The sequence below is a fragment of the Eleginops maclovinus genome, chromosome 17, assembly GCF_036324505.1.
Source record: "Eleginops maclovinus isolate JMC-PN-2008 ecotype Puerto Natales chromosome 17, JC_Emac_rtc_rv5, whole genome shotgun sequence".
Lineage (NCBI taxonomy): Eukaryota > Metazoa > Chordata > Actinopteri > Perciformes > Eleginopidae > Eleginops > Eleginops maclovinus.
In genome coordinates, this window is record NC_086365.1 from 2,943,194 (window position 1) to 2,957,679 (window position 14,486).

Sequence of the window (14,486 nt, forward strand, 5' to 3'; positions counted from 1 at the left end):
ATGTATGATTATCAGGCGCAGTGGGAAGCAGAATTTGAAGAAAAAGCAAAAAGGGGACACAAGTCAGAGCCTAAACTAAACAACATCAGTGGTGGTAAGTGTGAATGGCTTCTAAAATGCACAAGATAGATAAAAACAAAGGCAGACCAGAGTGATTTCATATACTTTACTCACCAATTCTTACTGATTAAAAGAACAAATGTCTAGTTGATTTTGAGTTTGCACATGTTTTCAAAGAAATGGTAAGGTATGACTACATTTTGCTTCCTAACTTTACGTGTCAGGTTCATGGGTTGCCAGGTGTCTCTTCAGGTTCCCCTGCTGGGAGAATTCTCTGTCACAGTTGGGACACTTGAAGGGTTTCACCCCGTTGTGGCTGAGCTTGTGTCTCTTCAGGCAGTTCAGAGTGAGGAAGCGCTTGGGGCACTCTGAGCAGAGGTACGGTCGCTCCCCGGTGTGAGAGCGCGTGTGCACGTTCAGGTGGCTCTTGCTGGAAAATCCCTTCCCACAGTGAGTGCAGGTGTACGGCATCTCGCCCGTGTGGGACCGAGTGTGCAGCAGCAGCTCCCCGGACGACAGGAAGCACTTCCCGCATGTAGTGCACAGGAAGTTTTTCTCCCCTTTGTGCATCTGCATGTGTCTTGTAATCCCCGTTTTGCTGAAGCCCTTCCCGCAGATGGTGCACAGGCTGGAGGGCCCTTCGTGCAGCTTTTGGTGTTGCTTTAGCGAGTAGCTGCACAGGAAGCCCTTGTTGCACTGGCTGCAGGAGAAGATCCGCCCCTTCTTGTGGAGCCTCTGGTGCTGGTAGTAACCAGAACTGCTGATGAAGCCCTTCTCACATTGGATGCAGCAGTAGGCAAAGCTGTGGAGCTTCATGTGAGTCTTCAGTTGATTTGGAAGCTCAAAGACCTTTTCACACTTCAGGCACTTGGTTTCCTCCTCTGTGAACTTTTTGTTGACGGTTCTCGTGCTCAGGAACCTCTTGTCTTCCCCAATGGGCTCTTTCCGTTTACGTCGCTCCTTGTTCTCCAAGTTGTTCTTCTTCGGCTTACGTTCCCGCTTTTTCGCAACTCCTCCTCTTTGTTTTTGTGGCCTCTGTTTCTCCGAGTTGTTTTTTACTTTTACTTTTTCACAGTTCAAGTCTTGGCTTTTCTGCTGCGTCTTTGCTGTGGCTTTCTTCACAAATAGTTCTTTCTGAATGGGGGCTTTTATGTGGTGCCCACTCTGAATGTGCTCTACGACCTTCCTCTTTAAGCAGTGAGTGAAAGAACACTCAGGGCAGGCGAAAAAACGGGACAGAGAACCTGAAAGAACGACAAGTAGCATGTTAGTAAAATAAGATACTTGTTTAAGAACAGTTCTGGCCTGCAGCTGATTTCCTCTAACCTGATTCCCTTTTTGGCAACCAATCGTCTGCAGTGACGGCTGAGCTTTGACCCAAGTCCTCTTCTAAACCTTCCAATGTCAGGGTCTCTTCCTCATGGTCATAATCATCTTCCTCACTGTAAGCCTGAGACAGCCTCTCCACAGCAGTGTGAGCAGGCAGGGCCAGAGAGGACAAAAGGATGTCCTCCTCGCTGCCCGGAGGAGCTGCAGACAAAGGTGTTGACATATAACATTATTGTGAAGGTTAGGCAAGTTCCATTTAAAAAACGAACACTAACCAGACAAATTGTAAGAAATAGTGCAAGATAGCATGAAGGATACAAGTAAAATAAAAAAGCCTGTTCAAACCATGGTCTTTTATCCAGATTTAAACTCCTTGAAAAACTGTTCCTATTAAATGTTCTGTTTAACTCACCGGAGCCGAGAGTCCCCATCTGTCTGTGATGAAGCAGCAGAGTGTTCATGGCAAACGGTTCGGACAGATACTGTCCAAATTCTTTTGACACAGATGTGGTTTCAGTGAGCCATGCTGCTGTCTGAGACAGAGAGATGCAGGTGAAACAACATTGTACACACTTCAAAGTAAAAAGATCCAGGGACATGGTTGGCTGTAATGGTTCAACAATCACACAGAGTACCTGCTGCAGGTCTGGTATGGGCAGCAGCTGCTCCAGCCTGGACAGGAAGTCAGACACCAGCTGCTGCAGCCTTTGGTCGTAGTCGGAGCCATAGTTTACAGGAAACACCTCCTGCAGAAACAACCAGCACTCTGTAAACGGTGCGTGGATCTCTACATTTTATGTGATCAACATTGGATCTTTCTTTTGTCATAATAAAATGTCTGTGTCCCAACCCTCCACTGTATGACTCATAAACTCACCTGGAAGAAGAAGTCCTTTTCAAAAGGAACGTTTAAAAGGTTCTGCACCAGGCCGGCAAAATTAGTGAAAGAGGTCTCCAGTATATCACCACCGACCTGTCACCAAGGGGACACGTTAAGATGAGAAACGGTTCACTTTGCATATATATATTAGCTTTGTTTTCAAATAAATTTACAATTTGATCCATGTTTTGTGTGAGAAGGAGCTCAGAATAGTCTTTAAAACCCACTGTCTGATCGCTGGAGCTTAGTTCAGTGCTGCAGACCTGGATTTTATCAAGGTGGCTCTGTATGGTCTGCAGGTGGGCCACGCCTTCACTCCGACACAGCTCCAGGACCAGCTGCATCAGACCATGGATGGGAGACAGGTAACCCCAAACAGTGTTTAAAAATACATGTAACCTAAAAGACACACACTAACACTACAACTTATAAAAGTACAAAACAAGGTTATGAGCAGAGATGGAGGCAGTACTCAGATCTTGTACATGAGTAAAAGTAGAAGTACCAGAGTGTAGGAATACTCTGTTACAGTAAATGTCCTGCATTCAAAATGTTCCTCCAGTAAAAGTAGAAAGTATTCTCATCTAAATGTACTTAAAGTAGCGACAGAGTAAAAGTAGTCATTGTTTGATTGGTCCATTTCAGAATAATATCTCTGATATGTTTTATAATGATTGATCATTAAAGTGTTCTCAGAGCTGGTAAAGGTGCAGCTAGTTTGAATGGCTCTGTATACTGCAGGGTAGCTGCTGGATTTACTCCAGGTGAACTAAAGTCTGATTTAAGGGTTGATATATATCCTATAGAATTCATTGTACTTAGGCAATGTACTTGAGTAAATGTACATAGTTACACCACTGAGTATGAGAGACTGGAATATTCAGATTAGATAGATTTGAAGGAGAAGGGTGAGAGTAGCGGCTCACCCTGGCTCTCAGGCCCAGGAGGAGCTGGGCTCTCTGGCCGGGACTCAGCAGCTCTGGTACGGTCTCTGTGGCCAAACTGATGAAGTCCAGCAGCTTGTCGTACTGCATCACACTGTGCTGCTGCACTATCTGCCACATGAAGGCAGACACTAGTCTCACTGGCGGGACGAGGAGATGCAGTGAAGCCGGGGGGAGAGGAGAACCTGCAGAGTAGAGGAGGCTCCCATTTCTGTTCATTTTGAACATCATTCACAACTTCATATTTAGAGCTTTAGCTATCGTTAGCTTGTTAGCTCTATTTGTAGCTGTCGTATTTGGTAGTCTGACTGGCTGCTAATTCTATCAGATCATTATATACATATTTGAACAAACCTTTGCTATTCCACGCCATCTCGTTGTTTAAAAACGTCTAAACAATGAACAAAATACTATGTTTTGCTTTCATCTGTGCGAGTAGAGGAATACATCCGTCACTTCCGTGTAAAGCGGAAGACTTGTGTAGCGTATGCATTCCTTCAAAATAAAAGCTCGAACACACGCTGTATCTAGCATGTGGGAGCAAGGCAGTATTTTTCCAATAGATGGCGCACATGTGTCACTCGTTGTGGCAATTTTAAAACATTGATTTTAAAATGTGTATCTTTATTGCAGGATGGTAACTAATCAACTCTTGTGTTTCTCTTACTATGTCAAAAGACTGCTTTTAAAGTGCCTATAATGTTTTACAAATAAATATATGTGCACAACTATTCAGGTCCTAAAATAGATTTATTTAGTTACAAATAAAATCATTTTAATTCAACAAATTATACGGAAGAGGATTAGGGCAAGATAAACATGTTTTGGGACGTGACCGAAAGTAAAAACAAAAAAGAGTTCTGTCTTAATCTCAGTATTCTGTGAACAAACTCAGAATTCAGATATTAAAGTCGGAACTATCGTGGCCCTAATTCTCTTCCATCCTTACATATTACTTAATATTTAGTAATAAATATACTTAAGGAGCCTTAATCACTCTTAATCACAGCTTGAAAACACAACGTTTTATTATTACATTTTATAGCATGTACACGGTAACATAGCCTACATCTAAAAAGTGATTTGTAAAAATGCACACACTCTCTTTATTATACACATAAAGTAGCAAAGGTTGGCAGGTTTTGCTTGGGATCCACGGGGTCAATGAGAGGACCCTTTCCTTTAAATCCAGTGGCCCCTGCTCCAGGTAACATGATCCCAGGTACAGGCATGAAACACAAAGGTAACACACCCTGTTTACTCATGCCCGGTCAGAGCCGGGCAGACAGCGCCGCCGGCCGCCTCACTGTAACTGTACGTGTTGGATCAAGTGTGAGAAGGAAACCAGCAGCTCGACATCGTCGTTCAGAGTCGGGACTTTGGTTTTCACTCACGGAAAGTCGTTTTTTCGTACAGTCAGTAGCTCATTTGTGCGCGAGCGTAACAAGCCGCTTGGATACCTGTCACCATGGGAGGAGGACGCAGAGGCGAACATGACTACTCCTTTGTCAGTCCAGTCGTCAAATACCTTCTGTTCTTGTTCAATTTTATATTCTGGGTGAGTGTTTGTTATGCTATTAAACACAAGGGGTCACACAGATCCCAACACATGGTTTATTCTCCTCCGCGCAGGTGAATCACTATATTTCATTGCACAACAGATTTGCTCCCTTAGTTTACCTATTTGTTAAAAACGAGTTTTAACCAGATTTAAACCACCTTTCTCAGGATTTCAAACGTTTTAGACCTGCGCTTCTTTATTTATTTGAACACAGGAGTGAACCTGTTTTGTTTGCAGCGATACGAGCATCCCCAGCTTTATCTGAGTTAGTTATTCATTAACCCTGGTGTTTAGCTAAAGTCAAACAGTGTCCAGAAAACAGGGGAATGGAAGTTGACATGCAAAGCTGAAACTGGAACCAACACACACACACACACACACACACACACACACACACACACACACACACACACACACACACACACACACACACACACACACACACACACACACACACACACAAATACACACAAAAACAAGTATCGTTAGATTTAGGGCTCAGGACCTGTTTAACCATACTGTATATATCTGAAGTTCCCACCACTAAAACTCATTTCACAATCCTGCTGTGGTTTATTATTAAGTTAGTTAAATTTCATGAAATAGAATAACTTCCTGTGTAGCAGAATACCCCCAAAGTAAGTATTTTCCTTTTCAAACACGCCTGAATGAGCACAGCAGGTGATGACATTGATTGCATCATTTGCTATAATTTACATTGTCTCATTATGGCAAAGTTTTTCCCTCAATAAGAGGTTAATAATCGTATGACTGGGTCCTTTAAAAGAAAATTCAGCTGAGCTCAGCAGGCTGTCAACAAACCAAAGTTCATATCGGGGGTTTCAGAAGATTTCTGTCTTACAGCATTTTTTAAGCAGATCTGATGTTGCAGATTTAACTTGTTGGGGTTTAGTGCAGTCCGTTTCAGCTGTTTGACCCAGAAAAATGTTGTAGGAAATGATGAGAAATTATGTTGAGTTTAAACATATTTACCTCTTTTGACAACATGCTCAAACAACACAGTTTAAGTTTGGTTTACATGTTCATATCTAAGAAATCATCAGCTTTTCTATGCACTTTTTTCTACATTCGCAACAAGCGCATATGAGCTATGTTCATGACATTTCTGGCCATGTACAAACAGGATAAGGCTTTGTAAAAACTTGAAGCTCTTCAACATGGAATGTGTTGTTGCCATTTCTGTTGCCTCTGGGTCAGTGTCGACACACCAAAGAAAAATGCATGGCTCCCTTTACTGTAGAAATGTCATGGAAAGTCCACAGATTGTTATAATCCTGGTAATCAGCTGGTACAATGACCATAAACCCAATAAGGGGATTCAGTTATGTAACCACGCAAGTTTTAGCATTTCAAAAACTGTTACATTGGATTGCAAAAAACAGCCCCTAGCTTCCGGTGTCCTGTCCTAACCTTTACAAAAGGGGCAGAAAGCTCCCTTTGCCCTCCCACTCGAGCAGTGTTTGTGGATCCATTTCACTCAAGGGTGTGTTTCTGAGGGCTCCCTTTTATTCTATTAAGAGTGAGAGGGGAGCGCTGAGTGAAAGGTTCTTTATTTTGTAGGGAAAGGTGCAGAACGCTGCCAGGTCGGTTTAGTCAAATAGAGGCAGAGTGGGTGGTAGAACAGCCATATCTGCATTTCTAAGAAACATGTCCTCCTCTAGTTTAACACCGATTCGACATGGAGCACTGGTTTTTGGAGAATTGTATGTTATCATCAGTTCAGCCTCTGACTCATGAATAAGTTGTCAGGTGCCACTCCCTGGACCAGTATCAATGTAGAAATGATTCTGTACAGACTATTGTGTGGTTTCAATCTATTGGACCCCATAACTTTATTTTAATATGCAAGTATAAATAAATCTTCTGTTCTCTGTTCTCCTCAGATAATCTCCCTGGTGATGGTAGCAATCGGCGTGTACGCCCGCATGATGAAACATGCAGGTAGAAGATTCTTCAGTGATAGAGCATGCAGTCTGTTTTCATATGTAGTGTGTGAGGGGTGGTTTTGCTTGTACGCATTGTTCTCACTTCTTTCACCAGCAATTCAGGGAAATCCAGCATTTACATATCGTCAGTGGCAAGCAGACAAAGGTTGAACCTGATGTCAAGGATTTCATTAAGAACTGGTTGAGGGACCTGCCCAGTGTTGATTCACACTACTGCAGAAGCACAGCTACCTACAAACGCAAAATAGTTGCAGATATCTTCACCCCAAGAGACTATGTCATTATATTCCAGACTGCAAGAATCAGGCCATCACCTTACCATGTGAAAGTGCTCAAGCACGATGAGTTCCTGAAACTGAATGGATCCTACTTCTGTAGCATCAGACCAGGCAAAAAAGCTGGAGACCCGACTGTGCATGACTTGCGGGCTCTTCAGTTTAGCAGTGAAGGCAAGGTCCATTTCAAACTGTCCTTCTCAGAAGCCTCTGTGTGGGAAGAACTGCCACAAAGGGTACAGGTGCCAAATGGGCCAATGGCATGGATACGATTGTTTCCATGTGCTCTGCCAATCAAGGAGAGAAAATTCCAGGACCTCCAGTCAATGAAACCCATCATGCCTGTCGAGTGTCATCACTTCTTTGACAATTTGCCACACTAATAGGCATCAGTCAAGAACCCAGCAAAGAAGAGCTGGAAGGAGAAGTGAAGAAATGCACATGCCTCCTCAGCATTATGTTTAGTTAGTTTGTTAGTTATGCTTTATTCCTGACAGAGTAGAAGGTTTAAAATTGCCTAAGTCACAAAGGCATGTTCAAAAATTTGCCTAAGTCATTTAATTCTGCCATGTTCCATGTTTGACTGACCTTGTTGTTTGTATGTCAATAGACATCTGTTGTTATAACTGTTTTGATTAAAATTGTTGGTAAATATCATATATTCAACAAATGGTTCAGTTTTTTGTGTTTCCTGAACAATCTGAAAAAATGACTGAGGCGATTATTTTAAGAAGGTGACGATATGTTATTTTGAAGATTTTATAAAAGAACTTCAATTCTGCGATGGAAGAGCCAGAGGAAGATGTGTTCAAGCACTTCCATAAATGTTTCCTGTTTCTGATTCAAAGAAATAAATCATTAAGAATAAATTAGCTCCCTCTCGTCAATCTCTAAGACCCCCCTTTCTTTTCTCCTCAGAGGCAGCCGTGGCGTGTCTGTCAGTGGACCCTGCTATGATGCTGCTGGTGGTGGGGGTCCTCATGTTCATCATCACCTTCTGTGGCTGTGTGGGCTCCCTGCGAGAAAACATCTGCCTCCTGCAGATGGTGAGTCAGGAGTATTTCAACTATCCCCTGAAGATGAAATCAGTGCAGAGAGACATGCTGGAACAAAGAGTGTGTGCACTTTTACAACAGAAACACTGATTGCATTTTGAAATCTATTTTAAATAGCCTTTAGAGTTTTGAGTTTTTACAATGTTTTTCCATCGTTTTTCTCTTTGTCTGAATATTCTAGCTTTTTCTGCCTGTTCTCTCCAAGTATTTGAGGTAACAGCTAGCAGCTGAAATTGAATGGAGTGTCGGTTCTCTAAACACTGAACCCAAAACAGCATCATTCTTCCAGTCTGGTGACCCTCCCTCTCCTTGTTTCCTCCTCACAGTTCTGCATCTGTCTGACGGTGATCTTCCTGCTCCAGCTGGCAGCTGGGGTCCTGGGCTTCGTCTTCTCTGATAAGGTAATGAAACTATCTGGAGACTAATTTGAGAACACTGTGTTCTTGTAAGCAAAGTGTTTTTATGTTCTCAGAGTAGTATTCTTTTCAATGACTATACCAGCAATGTTTTTCTGTTGTTGCTCATGATGATTAATAAATGATTTATTGAACAAATCATAAAATGGTTCAACCCATCATGAACACTAAATGTGCATTTCTTTTATCACCATGCAACCAATGTATAGCTGTTTTTGTAACTTAATTCAAGACAAGTTCAGATTCATTATAGGATTAATATTCATAGAATATATGTCAGATCTTGTCATGTGTGAGAGACCAAAACCTATACCAATAATACTTATGCACTGATGAGTTTGTTTTATTTGTTTAATTAATATCTTGAGTGGCGTTACACTGTCCTCTTCTGGGCTTTGCCTGTAACTGCTCAGGTTTGTTAGACTATTGACTAGTAGCTCTGTAGATCCAATATTCATATAAAAAAGAAAGTGGACTAAAATCCCATTAAAAAAAAGAGGGGTGCTCTACTCTCCAGTAGTCAAACAAGTCTGCTTTGTTGTGATGTCATTACACCACATGAAATCCTCAATAAAAAAAATAGCTACATTTTGACACCAAAAACCTTTGTATAAAATAGTACTGATCTAATATAAAAGGAGCGAGTCTTATTGGTCCAGTGTAGTAATAATATTTGGCATGAAATGGAAGTTGTTTGGTGACATGACATTTAAGTAATTGAAAAGAAATTAGACTTTTCAACAAAAAAACGCTGTTTTATCATTCAAATATTCATATAAAAAAGAAGGTGGACTAAAGTATAATAAAACAAGGTGTGTCTTGCTCTTCCAAATCATTGTAGTTTGGATTTGGATTCACTGGGTCACATGACGAAGAGCTGTGGAAAAAACTCAAGATTTCAATTAGAAAACGCTGACATTTTAATAACAATATTGAAGTAAAATCTTTTTTTATTCTCTGTTAAGGCTCAGACTAGAGTGACTGAGATGATCAACAATGCCATCGTCCACTACAGAGATGACATCGATCTGCAGAACCTCATTGACTTCAGTCAGAAAGAGGTAAGGATTTAGTTCAAACATAACAGACACTCGCTAGGTCATCATTTAATTGTCATTATAAATACCAACAGCAAATAGAATGAAAATCAGGATGTCTCCTACATACAGTACGATGTTTGTGTGTGTGTTCAGTTTGGCTGCTGTGGCGGTGTGACATACAGTGACTGGTCCAACAACATCTACTTCAGCTGCAAGCTGGACAACCCCAGCCGAGAGCGCTGCTCCGTGCCCTTCTCCTGCTGCATCCTGAACAAGGAAGAGGTCACCTTCACATCACTCTGCTGACACCTTTCTCTGTGATTTTGTTTTGTGTTCATTATTATTCAAGTATCAACTGTATGTGTCCTTGAGCAGAATGTGATCAACACCATGTGTGGCCAAGCCATGCAGGAGAAGGAGTTCGCCCAAGCTGGAGACCATATTCACGTGGACGGCTGCATCGACAAACTGGTAAACTGGATCCACAGCAACCTGTACCTCCTGGGGGGCATCGCCCTGGGACTGGCCATACCACAGGTGCACACACTTACGCACGCACGCACACACACACACACACACACACACACACACACACACACACACACACACACACACACACACACACACACACACACACACACACACACACACACACACACAACTCAAGTCTCAAAGAAGAGAGATGAAATGTTGTATGTTCTGTTCTTCAGCTGGTCGGCATCCTCCTGTCTCAGATTTTGATCAACCAGATCAAAGACCAGATCAAACTCCAGAACTACAACCTGAAGCACCGCTCTGACCCATGGAGATGACCCACCCTTGATCACTCCAGATTCTGGTGATTGGCTTCAGAACCACTGAGGAAAAAATCTGTCATGGCTGCCTGGATTAAGCATCCAGCATCATTGATTTTAGAAACAAAAACACAAGACTAATAATATTCAGCCAGCATGTGGACATGCCATTAATACTTGGCAAGGATGTGCAGGTTAGTACACACATAGGAAACAAACAGAGGAACAGGACTCTGTCGCCACCTGCTGGACACAAACCAAGCTTGAACTGAGCAAACTTTTGTATGGTACCAAACCCGAGGCAGGAAGAGTTGGTTATCAGGGTCTTATTGACAGGATCATTTGAACCTGAGAGTATCATTAACTTTTTATCAGTGGTAGTAAATATATACTTATCTTTGTTGTTAAATCCATTATTCTGTATATGCTAGCTGACTAAAAAGGGAATTACATTTTTCTACATATTGATTTTGTATATTTTTCTAAATAAAAGAATGCCTAATGCATGCTCTGTCATGTTGCTTACAGCTGCTAGCGTCTGTGGTATGCATCAGATATTTGGTCCAGTTTGTTTTAATGAATGTTGCTTTGTAGTGGATATCTGAAGAGCACAAAGCTCCGCCTACTTACAATACTTTCACAAGCTTATGTTTTAAAAAGCAGGCCGCAAAGTGCCTTTCAACTAAGAAACAAAAGGGTATACAGTATAATAGCACTTTTTTACTTAACATACAAAATATTTAATGGGTTCATTTAATTTCAAAGTAATGTGTGCATCAAGGGTCTGACTCTTTGTCATAAAGTGTTCTTGTGAGGCTGTCCTGCAGAGACCTTACTCTTCACATGATCTTTTGCCAAATAACAGGTTTTTACAAAGTTTATATTCTGTACATATTAAGGCATCATTTAAGTCCTGTTCTGATCTATTGCTTTTTCATTTTTGTTCTTGAATAATTGAAACATGAAGTTAAGGGGAATTCCCATTTCCCCACTAAAGAAAACAGTTGTGTGAATGCCTGCAGTGTTGTTGTGTTGATGTGGTCACTAGAACATGCTAGGTTTGTGTTTTCTGACCAATCAGTGAGCAGAGCATGGTTGAGGTTCTCTTGTGTCTGTGGACATCATACACACCAGTTTATATCAGTATTTATTCTATTGTTATCATGTGATAGGTTCTTTTAAAGTAAGAACTGTCATTTGTCAGGAGACATTTTACCTCTTTAACCAGGGAAGCTCCAGCAAAAGGTTTAATGTAACTGTGAAGAAGCAACACACCATCATCTTTACCCCGTCTCTGCCTGGCAAACGAAAACCAGAGTTGCGAGGCATTCCCAGCTCGAAACCTGATGCCTGTAATCTTTAGGAGCAGAAACAGTCCTGCATGTTAAACAGCCTTTGACGCAAGTCCACAATCTAAACACGACATTTCTGTGTTAGTTTAAAGCTGCAGTAACTCTCCGTTCTGTGATTCACCCTGAGGACTGACACTCTGCTGTAGCACTCTGATGCTGCTGAGGAGTAAAACTACATTTCATGTGACACGTTATATATATAGGTTTCTAAAGTAACAGCAGTTTATGAAGGCAGCAGTCTCTTACGATAATGTTTTGGTGTGGGTGTGTGTGTGTGTGTGTGTGTGTGTGTGTGTGTGTGTGTGTGTGTGTGTGTGTGTGTGTGTGTGTGTGTGTGTGTGTGTGTGTGTGTGTGTGTGTGTGTGTGTGTGTGTGTGTGTGTGAGGGGGGGGTGAATGAGAGAGAGAGTGTGTATGTTGGCCTGGGCCTGGCTCTGTGTGTGGTCCCTAGTTTTTGCCTCTGACTCACTCAGGCAGCCATGTTGCTGTGGGCTTCATGGAGGCCCAGACACACGCACACACAGCACGCACACACAACACACACACACACACACACACACACACACACACACACACACACACACACACACACACACACACACACACACACACACACACTTACGGAGGAGGGAGCAGAGTTAACCCAGTTTTACTCACAGAACACCAGGAGAGAAACAAAGCATCTGCAGGCATGCAAATACCACAAGTGCACTGCCCAATTAATGCACTGACAACAGAGCAGCACCATGTTTGAGATTAGCTGTTCTTAGTCTTATCCTAGCATATTTAAGCATACTTAAAAATAAACATACATTCAGTAAAGCACCTGGAATCTTACTAATGTGACTGTGTTGCACTTGTGTTTTATCTATGTTAATATTTTATGTTTAGCTGTTTTTTTACGATTCCTGCAGCCCCTTAAAGAAGAGAGGAAGCCCAGTCCATCACTGATGTCCCAGAGGAAACTGACTTAATGTCAGGTTGTTAACTGTGTCCGTCACTCCCACACACAGATACTCATCAGAATCAGAAGTACTTTATTCATCCCAAACTGGGACATTTTTGCACTGCAGCAGCGAAATACAAAGAGAAGCAAAACAAATACAAATAATTAGAACTAAAAAATAAAGTAAAAATATAAATATGAAAATGAAAATGAACAATACAAATGTACAAAAAGGCAATAATAATATAGTGTGTGTCATGTGCACACTACTGTCATACACATGTGACTAAACAAAACTTCATCTCAATCTATGTGTTATCCAATCAATTATTCAAAGTTTATTTATATAGCCCAATATATCTAATGTTACTTATTGTCTCACGGGGCTTTACAGTTTATACAGAATATACAAAATTCATAAAGACTGAGACATTCTGCCTGTCAATATCTAAGAGCAAACAGTCAGCAATGAACATTAAATGCAAAAATAAAATCTAATATGAGTTTAATAGTGTTAAGATGTATACCAGGTATTTGACCATCAATTCTGATGTGATCCCTGACAGATGTGAAGCGTCAGTGCATATAAGGCCACATGTTGAGTATCTCTTGTTGTGACTATTGTGGAATATGTGTCTAATACATATACTGCCCATATATAATTATTCATATCAATACCTAACTTAAATTACTGAAGGAAAACAAACTGCACTTATTGTAAGTTGCTTTGGATAGAAACGTCAGCCAAGTGTAATGTAACTTCAAAGTATATTTAATATGTATTACATTCATACTCGTTTAGCTTTAAATAAGTATTTAATTCAAAGGTTGGGAAAAGCTTCATTGTGTCTGCACGTTATCAGAGGTGTAAAGTAACCGAGTACATTCACTCATGTACTGTACTTAAGTACAAGTTTGAAGTACTTTATTTGAGTATCTCAATGCGTTGCTACTTTGTACTTCTACTCCTATACATTATTAAATACCTTTAGTTACTTTACAGATTTGGATTAATGATGGTAAATATGATCAGCCCTTAAATCTGACTTTAGTTCACCTGCAGTAAATCCAGCAGCTACCCTGCACTATACAAAGCCATTCAAACTAGCTGCACCTTTACCAGCTCTGAGAACACTTTAATGATCAATCATTATAAAACATATCAGAGATATTATTCTGAAATGGACCAATCAAACAATGACTACTTTTACTGTCGCTACTGTAAGTACATTTAGATGAGAGTACTTTCTACTTTCACTGGAGGAACATTTTGAATGCAGGACTTTTACTGTAACAAGAGTATTCCTACACTCTGGTACTTTTACTCAAGTACAAGATCTGAGTACTTCTACTTTTACTCATGTACCAGACCTGAGTACTTCTCCCACGTCGGCACGAACACATTTTTAATATTATTAATGTTAACGACTGCTGTATTATAACCTTTGTATATGGATTCTGGAAGATCTGAAGACCACCTGGGGTCCTTAGGGGGTTTCATTAAAGATGAAACATTTTAGATTTACTCCCTGGAAGTTGGGACAAGTGTACCAGATTTTCATATATTTCGGAACAAACTAACCCTCCCATAGGGAGCTGCAGATCAGATGGGGGCTCTGGGTTGTTGTGGGGGTCCTTGAGATGAGAAACTTTCTGAGAAGGCCTGCCATAAGGCACATTCTTCCACTGGCGGAGGGGGATGGGAGGGGAAGTCTTGTTGCTCTGGCTCTCCCCCACCATGTGCATACCAGAGAAAACCTGCAGAAACCGATCTGCAGCTCGGGAACACAACCCAGCCTCAGAGACCCCACTCACACAGCATCAGGGGAAACACACTCTTATTGGGACACGTAGAGAGATGTATCTTC

General features: G+C 41.3%; 2 protein-coding genes across 2 annotated transcripts; one reads left to right on the plus strand and one right to left on the minus strand.

Moving 5' to 3' along the window:
• Positions 1 to 152: 152 nt before the first annotated feature.
• On the minus strand, positions 153 to 3,684 carry LOC134879381 (zinc finger protein ZFP2-like). Its single transcript, XM_063905848.1, has 8 exons — positions 3,568 to 3,684; positions 3,196 to 3,398; positions 2,497 to 2,607; positions 2,267 to 2,362; positions 2,025 to 2,135; positions 1,802 to 1,922; positions 1,387 to 1,590; positions 153 to 1,304 (listed from the first exon to the last, which is right to left on the minus strand). The coding sequence occupies exons 1-8, from the start codon at positions 3,584 to 3,586 to the stop codon at positions 274 to 276; spliced, it is 1,896 nt and encodes a 631-aa protein (XP_063761918.1). The 5' UTR covers positions 3,587 to 3,684; the 3' UTR covers positions 153 to 273.
• Positions 3,685 to 4,467: 783 nt separating this feature from the next.
• On the plus strand, positions 4,468 to 10,827 carry tspan33a (tetraspanin 33a). Its single transcript, XM_063905050.1, has 8 exons — positions 4,468 to 4,771; positions 6,679 to 6,736; positions 7,935 to 8,062; positions 8,398 to 8,472; positions 9,453 to 9,548; positions 9,681 to 9,809; positions 9,903 to 10,064; positions 10,238 to 10,827. Exons 1-8 carry the CDS (start codon positions 4,682 to 4,684, stop codon positions 10,337 to 10,339), a joined length of 840 nt encoding a protein of 279 aa, XP_063761120.1. The 5' UTR covers positions 4,468 to 4,681; the 3' UTR covers positions 10,340 to 10,827.
• The last annotated feature ends 3,659 nt before the right edge of the window (positions 10,828 to 14,486 follow it).

What these genes read in the sequence shown, in the direction of transcription:
- LOC134879381 (XM_063905848.1), bottom strand. An exon ending in TCCTGGGCCTGAGAGCCAGG is followed by an intron (nt 2,608 to 3,195) that starts GTGAGCCGCTAC and finishes GGTCTGATGCAG; the next exon opens with CTGGTCCTGGAGCTGTGTCG. An exon ending in TAAGCTCCAGCGATCAGACA is followed by an intron (nt 2,363 to 2,496) that starts GTGGGTTTTAAA and finishes CCTTGGTGACAG; the next exon opens with GTCGGTGGTGATATACTGGA.
- tspan33a (XM_063905050.1), top strand. Translation starts at nt 4,682, where the DNA reads ATGGGAGGAGGACGCAGAGGCGAACATGACTACTCCTTTGTCAGTCCA. An exon ending in TTGACTTCAGTCAGAAAGAG is followed by an intron (nt 9,549 to 9,680) that starts GTAAGGATTTAG and finishes GTGTGTGTTCAG; the next exon opens with TTTGGCTGCTGTGGCGGTGT. An exon ending in TGGGACTGGCCATACCACAG is followed by an intron (nt 10,065 to 10,237) that starts GTGCACACACTT and finishes TCTGTTCTTCAG; the next exon opens with CTGGTCGGCATCCTCCTGTC.